This window comes from Bombus huntii, unplaced genomic scaffold, assembly GCF_024542735.1.
Source record: "Bombus huntii isolate Logan2020A unplaced genomic scaffold, iyBomHunt1.1 ctg00000060.1, whole genome shotgun sequence".
Taxonomy (NCBI): domain Eukaryota; kingdom Metazoa; phylum Arthropoda; class Insecta; order Hymenoptera; family Apidae; genus Bombus; species Bombus huntii.
This window is the reverse complement of record NW_026099321.1, coordinates 524,046-540,578: the sequence shown is the minus strand read 5'-3', so window position 1 is coordinate 540,578 and position 16,533 is coordinate 524,046. Positions and strand designations below refer to the sequence as shown.

General features: G+C 36.4%; 2 protein-coding genes across 5 annotated transcripts in view; both read left to right on the top strand.

Moving 5' to 3' along the window:
- Positions 1-2,304, top strand: part of LOC126875925 (uncharacterized) — a 37,586-nt gene extending 35,282 nt beyond the window's left edge. For 2 of the 3 annotated variants that reach the window (XM_050638843.1, XM_050638842.1), the window contains exon 2: positions 988-2,304. In XM_050638843.1, the coding sequence (XP_050494800.1) occupies positions 1,179-1,949 (771 nt within the window). In that variant the 5' untranslated portion in view covers positions 988-1,178 and the 3' untranslated portion in view covers positions 1,950-2,304. The remainder of the gene's footprint in view (positions 1-987) is intronic. The other variant, XM_050638844.1, reaches the window with a different exon arrangement.
- Positions 2,305-9,174: 6,870 nt separating this feature from the next.
- Positions 9,175-16,533, top strand: part of LOC126875915 (myosin-2 heavy chain-like) — a 49,452-nt gene continuing 42,093 nt past the window's right edge. Inside the window, exon 1 of one of the 2 annotated variants that reach the window (XM_050638811.1) lies at positions 9,175-9,261. The gene's annotated coding sequence lies outside the window, so the exon portion shown is untranslated. Of the gene's footprint in view, positions 9,262-9,433; positions 9,533-16,533 lie in introns of those variants that run through there. The other variant, XM_050638810.1, reaches the window with a different exon arrangement.

Genomic DNA, 16,533 nt, shown 5'->3' with positions numbered 1-16,533 from the left:
GTTAAATATCGTTCTCTGTCCAATTTATATCCGTATATTCAGTTTAATATTAATAAATTGTAAGTAATCGGGAAAAAATTTCTATCCTTATTTTCCGATATTACAATAAGAATTTTAATTAATCCTTCTTCTATAGTATTCACCGTTCTTTTCGAGCTCGTACCATTTCAAATAGACTTTCGAATAGATTTCAAAGATTTGTCTGTTCAAATAAAACGAGATCTTTTTTATTTCCCTATCAGTCGTCCCGTTACTGTTCCGTAGTTTCCAACAGATTGCAGATTCGTTTAAAAAACATTTGTAACGAAAAACAAACCCACTCGCAGAAATGTTATTCAATATCGCATATATAACTTTCATAGACATCCTCCTCTCATTGCTATCATTGTAAACAGATTGAAACTTCGTTTGCAAACACTCGCGATTAAAAAAAAAAAAGAAGAATTAATCTTAAACAATTTTATCTTGTGTTCCATTTATAATTTTCATAATTGTCTTCCCGACGTTGTATCATTTTAAATGGCTTTTTTCTATCCATCTATGTTGCAGCGAGATCAACGGTCCTAATTACTAAATTGCACGATGTGTTCATACAAATTCACTTTTTATGAACGCGATGAAACGGAATGAAACCTAAGTAAAGATTTGTTTTCTCATCAAGTGTAACGAGTTTTATACTTTGGATAGATTGCCTCGTTGTGAGAAGGTCTTAATCGTTTATAATTGCGATTAAGTAATTGCAATAAGTCATATTTTTAAGAAACGTTCTCACATGCTGTCACACACTCTAATTAGAAAAGGATCATGAAACATTCGGTTTATGATATTATTTGTTTGTAAATCTTCCTGCTTCCGGAAACTTTTTTAAATATGAAAATATTTATATACAAAATGAAATATTTTTTTCAATATCAACACTTCTTGCGTTTATGTTGTCCTAGTCAGAATTATATTATTTCGTGTATCCTGTTGCTTTTTATATGATAGTCCTCCCGTTGGCCGCGGATTCGTTATCAAGCCTGAGGCCCTCGTCACTAGTGTCACTATCGACAATAAAGGTACCCCACCCGCGACCGGACGATGGAGAACTCCAACACGGAATCGCAATCTCCCACGAGCCCTGCCCGGGAGGGCGCCTCGAGCTCGGACTCGGAATGTGACTCGAGCTCGGCCTGCTCATGAGGGACCACCCCCTGAAAAACAGCGCACTGTATTCTGCCCTAAACCGTGCCCTAGGGGGTCCGGCAGCGTATTGGCTTACGCAGATAATGAACGGCGACGAGCTCACCTGGCCAGATTTTAAGGAACAATTCGCCGCGCACTTCGGTGGCCAAGAAGTAGCAGCCGCGTCGCTAATCAAGGTAGCCGAGGAACTACCGCGGGACGGCGAAACACCAGGAGCGTACGGAAATCGTATCATCACCCTCCTGGGGTCGAAGTGGCGAAATTCAACTAGGGAAGAGGTACTCGCCGCCACCGCCCTCCATCTGCTGGGCTCGCGCGATGAACGTTTTAAACGACTAGCACTCACGAGTGACATCACGTCGGTGAAACAATTCCAAAGAGAAATGAAGCCCTTCCTATACACGGAGTGGCCAACGCCCCCGCCGTGGAGGTCATTAGCGAGCTCCGGAAACAAACGAGGCAGGTCACCCGCCCCCTGGACCAGGTGTGGCCACTGCGGTATTTACGGACATCCGACATTCGAATGCCGCAAGAGGGCGAAGTGGGAACCGAAGAAGGACCCCCGACGCCCGGAGGAAAGCCGACCGGTTGCACCACCAAAAGCATTGTGCTTTCACTGCCACATGCCGGGACACATCGCGTCTCGCTGTCCATCGCGGCGAGAAGAAAAACATTGCCCCGAGGACGAGCGCCGGGTCGATGCCTGCGTGGTGGAAGCCCCGACGGGTAGACTAAGCCAGCAGGCCACACACGAGGACGTGTAAGTGTCAGGATGGCCGAGTCGGAGACGAAAGGACGCCGGGGCCCCTCTGGAACTTCAGGACAACACCCTAACCTTGCAACCTAGACCCTAATATAGCCATAACGAAACAATCGCAAGTCCAAACCGATAGCAATCGTACGTCGATCGGAGGATCGTGTGTACTGAGACACTCGACCGGAGTCTTGTTTCGGTGGCGTCGTTGGGATGACGAGCAGTCTTGCTAGAGAGCTGATCGGTGAAGGAAGTCGAGTGCCTTACGAGCAGGGAGTGGTGCACGTGTGAGTTAGAGCAAGGGAACCTGTCCTCCCGTTGGTCACGGATTCGTTATCAAGCCTGAGGCCCTCGTCACTAGTACGCTCCCAATATTTTCTATTTGAGAAAACATACTTGTTGCTATTGCAACTACAAATATTTTTACAGTCGACGCTTTTGCCGTGAATCATTGGCTAACATGTAAAATCGAGAAAAAACATGGTTTATTGTGATGGAAATGTGGAAAACTGCAAAACCGATATAGAAGGGAAAATAAAGGAAAGGAAGGTAGGGATAAGTAGAAGCTTGGGCCCAAGTTTAATTCACTGAAACCGAGCTGCTTGTATTATCACAAAACAAAATTGCCAGTACGTCATTTCCGTACTCTCGTCCTCGCGAAAATGGTTTTGCTCGTTAAGAAAAAGCGAAGAGACAGGGAAGAGAGGAAAAAGCAAACGGAAAGCGCTTTTAAAAAGCTGGCGAACCGTGTGTTACCACGACGAGACACGCGGTGCTATTTGTTGCTTTAAATTGTGTCGCAACTCGTTTTTGAGATCTTTGCCAGGGACGCGTTAAAACACGCTGCAAATATATTTCTGGCTTTTCTGGGGTTTAACTGAAATATGACAAATAACGTTGTAAAACATATGTACTTATGACTTACAGAGTAATTGAGTGTACAAAATGTAATAGCCAGCGATTTAGGGCTTAAAAGATCAAAAGAAAAGAAAAGAAAAGAAAAGAAGAAAGATAATATGTTGCGGCAGTTTAAGTCGATCTAAGAAAATAGATAACGGGAGGGGGGAGGGCAAAGCTAGTTAATCTGGAAAGAATCCAAACGTCAATTTCAAGCATTTACAGAGAATCATGCGGGCTGGTTAAAGTCGTGAGTTGAGCAATTATCCCGCGTTAGGTTCAATCAGGTTAGTCCCACGCGAAATTGATCCAACCATGCGAAAACGAGTGTATTCTGATTTCTGTCGCAGATACTTCTGGCTAGTGCACTTCTTTTACGCTTCTCATCGCGACTTCTGACGACTAACGAAGATGTTCGGCATTTTGACACTCTACATGAAGATGATGATAATTGCGGTCTGTGTACCGCCTACCCTTCCTTCTATTCTTCCGTTAAAGACTGGTAAGTTGATACTGATTAATTATGCGATCGAAATCCTATATAATGGCTACAAAAAATATTTGCATCATTATTCTCGTTTCCTAATGAATCGCTGTTTTAATCAAGTTTTATATTGCATCAAATTTCTGTAGTTACACGAAAGTACTAAATTATAGAAAACTTGATATACACGGATTTAATTAATTGATAAATTAGTCAATATATAGGCATTATTATTTATTATATTATATATTATAGGCATTATATATTAGTAATGTATATATACACTTTTGAATTTTAGCTTTCTATTATTCTTATATCCTTTAAACGTCATTTCAAGCTACAAGCGACTTTAACTCAAATAGCTCGATTTCAAGTTCTAACGTATACTGTAAAGCACACTTGCGAAGTGAAACAGTAAACACGATATGAAAACTCTCTCCCCAGTAAGAAATCGAATATCCAATTTCAATCGTGCTTCATCGATGAAGCATCAATGCTACGTAGAAGCATCGTGGCAGCCGCAATGCGGATCCGTTACGGATCCGAACAAAAATTTCCTGGCACGATCGTTTTCGTAACGCTATTAACCGTTTCAGTATCAGGGATGTTTTAAAAATCCGTATCGGATTGTACCATGAAGCGCAATAGCGCTTCGTTTATTTATTTACGAGAAGTGCCGATCAACTCGATTGCACTGCTCTTTTTTTTGTCGAAACATACCGTTCAACGCGTTCACGCTTCACTTCATCAGCTATATCAGAAACGTTACACTAAAGAGTCAAAAGGTTGCCAAATATTCGTGCTTTACCTTTTGTTTGTGTGACGTTCTGTAATTGGTTTTCCAATTCAAGAGGTAATTTATACATTAGTTTTTTCTTTATTTGATTTACGATTATTTGAAAGAAAAGTAATTACGAGAGGAAACTCTGATAGACTAGCGGCAAGCTACGTTCGGAACCGAGCGCGTTGTGAGTTGACAGTCATAACCAAACATCGCGACACAGTTCACCACACTACGCGTACAGCATGATCACGCTGAGTGGCGTTGAAACGGTTAACGTAACTGCGCGTACGACCGTCGAATGGCAAAGATATTCAAGCTGAGAATCGTTTTCAGATGCTATAAACAACAGCTGTGCTGACTTTCAAGGAGAAACCATTCGACATAATCTTACGTTTGAGCCGGGACCTTCGGTTTGCAGTTTCTGCGTCTGCTATAATTCGAGGCTGAAGTGGTGCCAGTCGATCGTATGCGACCCGCCCGTAGTGAGTATATGCTCATTACTTAAACACTTAACACAACCAGAGAGAAACTAAAGCACACCGTTAACGCTTGCACGCTGGTCGTTAAAGCACATGCTACGCGAATAGGGTACACAGCGATTCATCTAACTTGCCTTGAATTACTTTTACAAAGAGAAACATGGACAGGAATAATTTTTTGTTACGAGTCGTTTAATTTATTCGTTCGTTAGAACGATTGGTCTGACAAATTCAAAGTCTTGTTCCGTATAAATATTTTTAAACAAGCACGTCATAAGCTTTGTATATTTTTTTTTATCGCAACGAAACTGTTCAGAGAAATGTTGAAATTATTAATTACAAAAGAAGACATTTACGTTGTAAAAATGTTAGCGAAAACATTTGTGAAAAAGTTACTTTGTTATAAATTCTACAAAAAGAAATATTGAAAATCACGCCCCATTTATTCAGTTGCACGTATGAAAAGTATTTTGCTTTCGCGCAAAAAAATCCCTTAAGGATACATATTTTATAATAATTGGAGTGTCAAAGTTATTACGCGGATTGGCGTACACGTGCCTTTTAATGAAACTAGGTTATTCATTTGTTATTCGTTCCTAACTTTCAACTTTATGATTTTTGCGGAATAAAATTTTATATTCCGGTTCAGTTTATAAATGATTCATTTTGAATTTAATAAAATTAGAGTTACAGCAGTGCAATTTAATAAAGAACAAATAATCATTTGTACTTTATTAAAATGTTCTTTTAGCGTCTCGTTTTAATATTTCTCTAATAATATTTTGTTAACCGTTATATTTAAATGAAGGTTTTCAAAGCAGAGACGTACTTTAACGTAGGAAATGGACGTACATTTATAATGAGAATTCAGAAGCAAAAATATTTCATACAAAAATAAATATTCCCCATGTGTAAATAGCTACGTTATGACTTTTATATGTATCTAACGTTTTTCCATGCAAGGTAACGTATATTTGCTTCTTCGCTTCTTCGCTTCTGAGTAATAAAACCTGGCATTCATGCGGCTGATAGGTAGTTACGCGCTGACAACGAAAAACATAAAATGAATAAAAAGCATGAGCCATCCTATAAAAAAAATAAAGCTGCTTTTATCTTTCATTACATATTCGTCAGAATATTGTTAATAAATATTTAAGTTCAGATTTCAGCTTAAATAAATGCATAGGATTGGACATTTATTTATATATGTATCTGTGAACGCTTTTTGACATAAAATTTTTATAACGACTAAAATGACATATTCCGATATTAAATTAATTTGATGAGAATAAAAACTGAATTTTTTAAACGAGATTTTGTATGAAGTTACATTTATTGGGAAAAATTCATTCTTTTATAATATGATAAAACGAGACTCATAGTCTGTATAAATCATTTCATGGAATATTATGTGTATGTACATGTGTTCTACGCTTTTATTATAAAAATGCTAAATGAACATAACGATCAAATGCATCGACAAATGCATTGAACATATCGATTGTTATTTTGAAAAATTGATTATCTTTTATTTGTTTCGAACTACAAATTGATTGAGACATTCGTGTTTGCTAAATTGCGAATTTAACGCAATGAAGTCGTCTGAATGCCTTGCGAGCATGTAAATATAGCGTCGAAATATAGGTCAATTACTTGAGGTTGGAACTGAAAGAAAGAGAAAGATGGAGGAGGTCTTGCCTTTGAATGCTGGACACTTCTAAAGCCCACAGTTCGCTGAAATTGCCAGAGAATTCAATTAAATGGCAAATTAAACCATTGAACTGAATCTGTTTCCAATCGTGAGCTTGGAGGTTCTACCCTTTGAATTTTTAAACCAGTCACCCTTCTTTTGTACGTATGGTAACGAATATAATTCATAAACTAATGAAGTGTGTAATTCAATTGAAAGCTCTTTTCACTGAATTCAGTTTAGACTAAGAAAAATGATATAATAACGAAATTATCAATTTACAATTTATAGAGCGTATACTTTATTCGAAAGTGAAGTTTATTACTGCAAATATTAGTTGGCTATTTATAGCCTGTTTGAAAAGGTGATTTAATTTCGATTGATTTTGAAGTTTTTGTTGGTTTACTCAGGTTAATTAATCTCCAATAAAATAGAAATACCAATCCGGTAGTATAATTGCTTTCTTGCTTATTACTTTTTTACTAATTAGCGATGCACGATTCCCCACCAGTAAATATTTTTCCATCGGGAGAAGTCAGGTCGAGAGATGCAAGATTTATACGCTCGTTCTGTCAGTTATCCTATTGTCAAGTTATAGAACATTATGGAAATTGCCAATTAAAGTCATAAAAAACAAAAAATAAGGAAGTTCGTTAAAATATGTGATTTTCCAATCAAGATATAGAATTTATTCGAGTAATATAGATTACGGTAGAGATGGTGACGGTAACAATGAGTGGACTGATTCTTCGTGCGAAAACAAATTGGAAGCGCAGAGCGATGTATTGTTTCAGCGAATATCGATTTTAAAGCACGGTTTTAAAGTACGTGTGCGTTTGACTAGGTGTGTTAATTAATATTGCTGTCTGATTTTCGGTATGTAAATACAATATCTACATATCTTTAAACTTATGATAATTGAACTAACAATTTTTTTAAATTTAAATTAAACATGATAATTGAACTAACAATTTTTTTAAATTTAAATTAATATTTATCCTTTTAAATGCAACAATTTTTTTTAATAATAACTTCACGCGTAAGTCAGCTGCGCACATATTTGATCGTTCTTTAAAGCTTGAATCTCTGCGAAGAGAAAAAATCTTTCAACCAACAAGAACTGGTTCTACGTTTTCTATCCATTTCCTTCCAGATAAATCTCTCTATCTAAAATCCTTATTTCCGTATTTCCTTGAAAAGGTTAAAGTCGTTTTGTATAAAATCCAACGTAGAGAAGAAGGAAGATCCGCAAAAGATTCTTTCAGCTTTCCCTATGTTTGAGCTCGAATCAAAGCAATCCTATTCCCAATAGGGTGACTATGCGTTTAACTTCTCATAGAATCTCTTTGATTCCGTGTGATACCTTCGGTGTTTTTGAAGTATGTAATTGATGTCGTAACGTCGACGCTTTGCAGTGCGAATTCAATTTTGAGTTGCAATTTCCCTGTTTGCGTGGCAAAAGCATAAAATCGATAGCGCACGTTTCGATAAACACGTTTTCTTTGCTGATGGCGCACTGTAAATATAAATATTTGAATAAATATCGCGAATTTCATGTTGCTAAAAGATTTATACTATTTATTCGTAAATAACTGTTGGATATGTTTAAGTTGAAACCACTGCATTAGGTCTTTTTTCTTGTTTAAAATTATTTGTATTGGTAAATTGAATGAAAGTTCTAACATGTAATTTGTTCTTCTTTTATAAATAGTTTACAGAGGATAAAGCGTGGGTAACTCACGACTGTCGCGATCATGACACTATACATACCTATGTATAGCACGTATACTAAGCTAACTAAAATAGCAAGTCAGAGAAATGGAAACTTAGGAAAATCTAAAGGAAGATAAAACGTTCGAGCCTTGCCAGGAATATAAGATGCTAAGTAATCTTCCTAAGTAATCTCCTCCAGCTTTTTCTAGTTTGATCAATAATTATTAGTACATGTTAGGAAAATAAATAGAATTTTTGTTCTCAAGCGAGGTATAATTTAAATTTTGTATGTACACAAAAATGTTAAATATCTGTAATAAACATGGTATAATCAATTTTTTTACATAAAATTATATTGTATAGGCTATTGTTATTTAAACATTTTAAATTGGATGAAGGTAAAAAATGACGCAAATAAAACGTAGGACATACCGCTACCTCTTCTATTAATTATGCTTCGTTAAACTATGATTACAGAGGATGGGTTTTTTGATAAAATGACATTCTGACAAATATATATAGATCGATATATATATAGATATAGATAGACAAATATATAGATTCTTACAACAGTAGTTATGAATGAACAGTAGTTATTGTATCAATTCCGTTCTTCAGAAGCTTCATTTGTGAAAAGACAATTCGCCAGAATATGGATTCACTGTAGTTATAGCTATAGGATTTCAATCTAGTTGACAGACTTGCTTTACGTAGAGAATATCTGTCTCTTGTTCTACCTTATCGCGATTCTCTCCTCATCTTATACGCTTTGTCGAGCAAAGTAATATTGGCATATATCTCGGCTCTGGTTACAATCATTAGTTTCCGCCTAAACGGTTAGAATCACATAGCTCGCGCTCTACTCTCGTTTATTCAACATTCAGGCCATATGGTCGCATGCGACGAGTTTTATGTTAATTCCGACCGATTACAATACCTTTCTTTCGTTTACAAGGAACGACGAGACTGGCAGTTGCGTGATTTCCAATGCAAAAGCCGCGATATCTGCACGATAACCTAACCTCAACCGATTTTGTTGTACTATTCTTATGTGGACTTCTTTTGTACCACTTTCGTAACAAAAATAGAATACGTAGAACACAGCATTCCGTTATGCGATATTGTCGATTCCTAACATCCGAAAAATTTTTTCCCTACAGTTGTACATTTGTGTGAAAAATTACGAACGTAAAGTTGTTTGGTGCATGCACAGTCCTCCCCTCCCCTGCATTTGCGTGGACATGCTAGAAAGATTCACTTTTCCACGGTGAAACTGTATGAAATGTATTATAATTTCATTTTTACAAAGGTCGAACATCCTACTATGCATAAATTTAATATTAATATAAGCAGGTTTCGTGTTAAGTATTACATCTGACGTATAAGCACACGTGTGTACGAGCCTTGGTTTTAAATGTCTTATAGTAGACACCGAAAAGATTATTCAGTTGGATATCTGACTCAACATCAATATTTTACTAGGAGATAACATGTTAAGAACACGCTGGTGGATGGCATGGGAGATGATGAATGAAGACATACTTCTGTGAGATACATAAAATAGTAGTCAGAACGTATTTTGGCGCTTGGGGACAGCAACAGCTGGTGATACTGTCATACACCTCCATTTATAAACTTTCGAAAATCGATGTGACCTTCAAACTTTAGTGTATTCTGTTTCACAGCACAAAATGTTTCCGAAACGTACGTTTATTGTTACAATGAACTTGACTAATGGCTCTGAAATACTATCCTTGAAAAAACAATGGGGGAATTGGAGCAAAAAAAAAGAAGGAAATAAACAAAGACCTTGTTGGTTCGTAAAAATAAAATATGCTACAGGAAAAACTTTTTCCAACGGATTGAGATGCGACAAGCTTTAAAAGCTATGACGCGAATCGAGCGTTTGTCTACAAGAGCGCATTTTCGGTGGATATATAGATATACATGTATATGTGACGAAATATACTAAAGCAATATTGACCCTTTGTCGCTGAAAGTATCAAACTACAAAACTTCCTTTCAAATTTTCAGAATAAGGAAATCAGGATCATGATAAATAATTGGAACATAATTAAAAATAATATATCTTCTCTATAAGATAATGAATACATTGGTTCATTTAATTTTTATGGATATTCAAACGCTTCTGTGAAATAAAACGTCAAGATTATAGAGTATAAAATTCATAGCTATGAAATAACTAAAACTCTGATGTATTATTAAAAATATACGTTAGGTTGTATGTAGTGATACATACAAAGATTACATGTACAAACCCATAATTAACACAATGCTACCGCAACCATTCTGCAATCTACCTTGCCCAAAACACTCTTCCAGTCACCTCCAAACTCTTCAATTCTCTCCACCTAATCACCCACAAACCATTCACAAACATGCAATTCTCGACAAAAGAAGAACTTATCGTCAGTTGTCCTTAACATCTCGTTCATTCATTTGGTCCCTATCCCCCTATTTCCTCCCACTGTGATGATCGCACTACATTTTTCCACATTTTCTACATTTTTCTCTATTCTATTCTCTGGATGACCTGAATTCTCGAGCAGTCGAGTGACGATTGATCTGTACAATTGATCGATTTCTTTTTACTACAGCCATGCAGAAAATTTCGTCTTGGAAAACGATGTTGTGATTTCGAATGCCTGGACCACGTAAAGAACATTACCGGAAGTGGTAAAATTTATGTCCTTGAGTATAAGAAATCCTCCAGCTCCTCGACTCAGCGACAAACGCTACTCTGGGTGATGAGCGTAATGGTGCTATTGCGGCTAGTTTAATTTTTCAACAAGGATCCAGATGGCGCCGTTGACGGAATTCTTTCGCTATAAACGTCAACGATCAACATCAGCCATCAGGCAATTTCATATTTGTGACTTATTTCTTCTGTGTTATTTCTTCTAATTTTATTGTTAGTTCTTCAATTTGTATTCCAAAAGATTGAACTCTTTTTACGCGTGTGTGTGTTTTTCTTTTTTTTTGTAACTCGTCGAATTGCAATTCTAATTTTTGCACTTCCTCCTTCATGTCCTCTATGTGTTTCTCGAACTCTTGTGTCGTCCTGTCTTTGTCGGAACATTCTACTTGAAGATCAGCGAGTTGATGCTCGGGATCGTAATTCAATTTTTGGTCGTTAGCAGTAATAAGCTCACGTAACTTCACTTTTGAACTTGATCTTGTTTGGTCTTGATTGTGTTTTCGTGGTGCTTGTGGTGTTCTAAAAGTAATCGTCACGTTACTTGCATTTTTAGTGCACATTGATACACTGCACTCTGCAGTTCTCCTATTTTCAAACTTGCTTCATTTAAGGTAACTTTATGAATTTCCGATTGATGCTTTAACATTTGATGTAAGTCTTCTATTGCTGTTTCACGTTCTTTCAACTGTTCATTAAATTCGTTGTTTAGCATATCCACTCGAGAAATTCCGAGTTCTTGAGCATCGTTTCTTCTTTTAGAAATTTGGCTTATTTTCTCTCGCCTGCTGCTACATGTTGCTGTCATTTTATCAACTTCTTTCTTCTTTTTTTTTCTTTTTTTTTTTGAACTTAAAATCTTGATTTAAGGTTTGTGTTTCACTATATGATTTATTATTATTAACTAGTTCAACATTATTTTCAGTAGATTTTTTTCGCGTGATTTTTATACTTATTTAAATAGTTTAACACGAGCAAATGCATCGTACGTCAGATATACCATTTTTAATAAATTGTCGCCTTTACAACTCGAGTTACCTCTGAACGAGTCGCATGATTGATCAATAAGCCATGAGTAATTATGCAAATTCAGTTTTTTTTTCATCTATCTATCTGAATATTATAACAAAGACTTTACATTGAATATTTTATTAAAATTGTAAGTTTTTCATAAACGCTTCAAAATCCACAGTCTATTGATCAACTCCTCTATCCTTTCTCTTTCTCCTCACTAAAATAGATAAATTCCTAATGTAGTTTGTGGATAATATTTTTTTCTTTTTCTAAAGCAAATCACATTTATCATCTGATATATTTTTTGAAATAATTTCTGTCTGTACATTTTCTTCTTTTCCCTTACTCCTCTTTCTCTTTCTAATGAATTCTTTTTATTCCGTAAAATAGTTTCAATTGTATATTCAATTTTGTTAAGTGCAATCCTTATTTCTGATAACTTACTTTTATTAGATAATTCTTGTGAATCTTCTACTACATCTTCCATATCATTTTGAGTGCGGCTTCTACCTTCAGTAAATTTAATATCTTGAACCGTATCATTAATTTCAATAGCTCTTTCGGTATCAAGTAAATCGCACTTATTATTTAATATACCTTTTGAATTGACTTCTGTCTCTGTAGTTTCTTCTTCTGTATCTTCTTCGAGTTTTCTTCGTTCTTCTAATCCACCCTTCTCATTTTCTAGGATCTTCCTTGTTGTTACGCCGCCTAAAACATCTGCACGCCAGCCCGCGCCAGCTCGCACCACCGGACAACAACCAGCCTGCGTAACGTCACTTCGACCCTCAATAAACCTAAGGACCCACCATAACTTTCACTTCCCTGTATTGTTTCGCCATGTGTCTTCAATCCGTTTGTCTAGAAGAATTTCTAAAGCTTAAAAATATTCTCGAAACACAGTCGGTTTTTAGAGAGGTCCTTGGGTTTATTAGACGTACTTAAAACACGGAGAAAGCGGGTATGCACCCATTAGGAAAATCCGAATAGCCCTCTAATAAAACAAGCTATGTTTTCCTCACGCACACAGTCATCTATCCACCACGATGGTAGGAGACTTCCTACTCATCCCTTCGAGCAGTAGTGCAGGTCATGACCAATCGACACCGCGGTTCGTTACCCTCACTTTTCCTAACGAAAGTGGGGACAACGAATCCGCGTTCTTTAGGCACAGGGGCACACCCACACCGAACTTTTCTTCTGTATTAGAAAAAGAGCGACAGTCAGTCTAAAAACTAACGCCTAACGCGGCAGTCTACACATAGCGCGAGAGTCGCATACTTCACGAAAATCTTTTGTCGGTTCTCGGTGTTGTCGAACATACATCTTCTCTCCTAAATATATTATAGTGCTAAGTACATTAATACATTAATTTCCATTATAAGATCCCTGCTCTAGCGTACATATCTATCACATCTTCGTGCGACAAGTTGTTAACTATTTATTTCTCTACGTCAGTGTAATCTAAGTGTTGGAAATATATAATTTATAATTCAGTGAATCACAGTGTTATACAAACTCAATCACCCCTATTATCTCAACGGAAATCAGGGGATCGATCAATTCGTGGTGTCGATTGATATAATCGTACGACCCCCGTTGACGTCTCTCCTCGCGGTTACGTCTCCCCGCAATTGATCGGAATTTACACTTGTATTTTCATCTTCTTTAACTTCGACTTTATCCGATCTCCTAGGTCTGCCTCTATGTTTCGCTTCATCAGTTGCTATTACACCCGTTACTGCATTATCATTTTCTACAGATTTATACCTATCGCTATCACTAGCTGTGTTCGTTAAAAGAACTTCCCTTCGTTGACGAACTTATCAGTTGTTTCGTTTTCACTATCTGAAATTGATTTTTGTTTAACACCTCTTTTTTCTTCTTTGGCAAATTTATTTTCTACATTTTCCGATGCCTTTTGTTTATTAATTATTTCAGACTTGTCTTCGATTAATTTCGTCTTTAAAGCGCTTCGCAAAATTTTATTTGTGTTTGATTGTCTGGTTTGATTATAAACAATTTCTTCAAATTTTGGCGAAGTGGCAGGCTTTGCAGCAACATTATAACGACTGCTCCGTTTACTACTATCTAACATAGATGGAGATGGATTCTTGTCATCTTTATTCTCTAAAGACTTCTCTTGTGTATTAGCATCTAAATTTCTCGACATAAGATCTGCTGAAGTTTTTGATTCTGTAGTGTCACACGCATTTTTCGCTGTCATCATTTGGTCTTCTTCTATAAGCAAATGTTCATTATTGTAAGCATTATCTTTTGCTTTTTGTATGGATTCTAATGATATATTTTGTTCAACGTTGTCTATTGATTTTGTATCATTTTCAGCAGTTGATTTACTAACTGCTTCTAATTCCTTCGTTTCAATTTGGTTTTCTTTATTTGTATCGCCGTCCAAAATATTTCTCATTGAAATATTATCCTTCTTGTTATGATCTTTTTCTGCTTCTCCTAAACTTTTACTTTTTTTGTCAAACCATTCTTGTAAATTTTGAGTATCTTGTGACGAAGATGGTGACAAATCATTATACAATACTGCAATATCTTCTTTCCTTCGTTTCACAGACTCTTTCTGGTATTCTGTTGAGCTATTGACATCAAACATTAAGTCTGTTTTAATGAAAATATAATCCTGTGAAGCGGTGTCAATTGATACTTTCTTTTCATAAGAATTTTCTACATTAGACTGCAATTCTTTTGAAAATTCTTTCAAAACCATTTCTTCATTTCCCACAGTAACGTGTTTTCTCCAAGCTTTTGTTCAAATTATTAGAAACTAAACTACCCTGATAACTCCGACTAGTCGCTGCTTTAATAGTCTCCTTTAACAGTTTTCTTAACTTGATTTCGTTCTGCTTCTGCATAGCGTCTAGTATGGCCCGAATACTTGGATCCACACTAGTAGCCATAGGGCTAACAAAAGATGTGTCTTCTGATTTTTTGCTCATAGTGGTTATTGTACTGTTGTTGGAGTCTGTACTAGCGAAGCTATTGCGACGAGTACGATAATATTTAAAAGAATCCAGTTCTTTACCTGAATATTCTTCTTTTCGTGACCAGTTTCAATTTTGGTGATGACCGTAGTCCGCTTTCCGTAGAAGTCGTTTTCACGCAAAGTGAGCTGATCTGCAGAGGTCCGCTGATCCCTCAATCTTCAATGATGCACGTATGCCGAAATGCGTAATTTCGTTTTCTTGAAGTTGATGGATCCTGGCACGGATCGCCAAAATGTCACGTAAAGTTGGTACTTGGGTGGTAGTAAGAAGGCTGAGTCGTAACCCAACTACTTATTTTCCTTTATAAAACTTTATTATAAACACAAAATAACACCGAACCGGAGAATAGGTGTTGTATGAGTACAGCAACTGGAAGAGGAACAAGAACTGTCCAAGCTGGGTGAAGTCTCGGTTTATATACGTTTTGGTTTTAGGATGTTGAGGGGCTAGGTGTAGGTTATGATGTAGAAAAGTGTCCGAAGGTCGGGGGTCCATATTCTATCTCTGATGTGGATTGAGGTGCGTCACAGCCTTGGTGTATGCTATGATGATAAGGTGGTGATGTGTCCAAAAGTGTCCGAAGGTCGGGTGTCGATGTATTATCACTGATGTAGGTTGAGATGTGATTGATGTCACAAGAGCTTGGTCGAATATTAACTTTCAACAACTCTTTTCAAGCTCACCAGTCACAAGCCACGGTTTACTGAATACATCTTTTTGGAAAATCCTTTTTAGATTTTCGTACAAGGAACATGGTTTGTTTGACAAGGGATTTTCTTTTGAAGCAATTTGGGGTGACAAAAAGGTCTTTTTGTTAGGTAGCTTATCAATAAAAATGTTTTATTAATGACGTAACTGGAACGAATACTAATGAATTTAAATAAAATCGACGACCAAATGGAATATATCTTCTTTTCAATTTTCATAAATCGAAAGCCCTATGGATACGTATAAATGTTTCTTTTACTCGTAGTAAATTATTATTATTCTATTATACGTGTGTATACTACAGAAGGACCATACTAATAGGCACCAACAGCTTTCATCTAACATAATATTTTCATGGAATCTTATAATCATTTTCGCCTCATTGTCTCCGAATAAGTCGTATTTAACAACATTTCGAATTTCGATTTGTTGAAAAAGCCGCTCAATTTGATGCACAAATTTGACTTCGCAAATCGCCTTTTTGTACTCCCCGTACTGGCGAGAACGAAGATAAATGTTCGGCACTGAGCTACTGCTCAGTTGCTACGAGTTAATCCTCGTTTTGCTTCAAGTAAATGAAACGCTCTAATCTGTAAGACGTCCATAAGATTCGGTTGACGGTGGCTGTTTCGTGTTAATCGGTGTCTCAATTTTCTAATTTAATTATTGTGCTCGATTTAATGACATGGCGATCTGGTCCAAAAAAAAAAAAAAAAAAAGTGACTCCTTTTTTTGCTTTGATATAAGATTTTTATTTTTACGTATGAAATATGGCGAAGAAGTAGTGACCTCTCTTTTATCGATGTAATCATATTAGGGGAACGCAGTAAATGGCTTCTGCAATATCATGGAACTATTCGTATCCCTCGATTAATCAAGTTCCCCTAGGTCAGTGGTTCTCAATTCTTGAAGCGTTTATCGATTAAAAAGTAGTTCTAAATCTTCTTCGATTTTCTCCAAAGAATTTTCAAATTGAATATTTAAGACAACATTTAATGAATTCAAATTGAAACGCCTTATTTTATCACGTAAACGATAATTGGGAAAGAGAAAGAATTCGTATTCTATATAGAATATATATTCCATGCAAAGTGT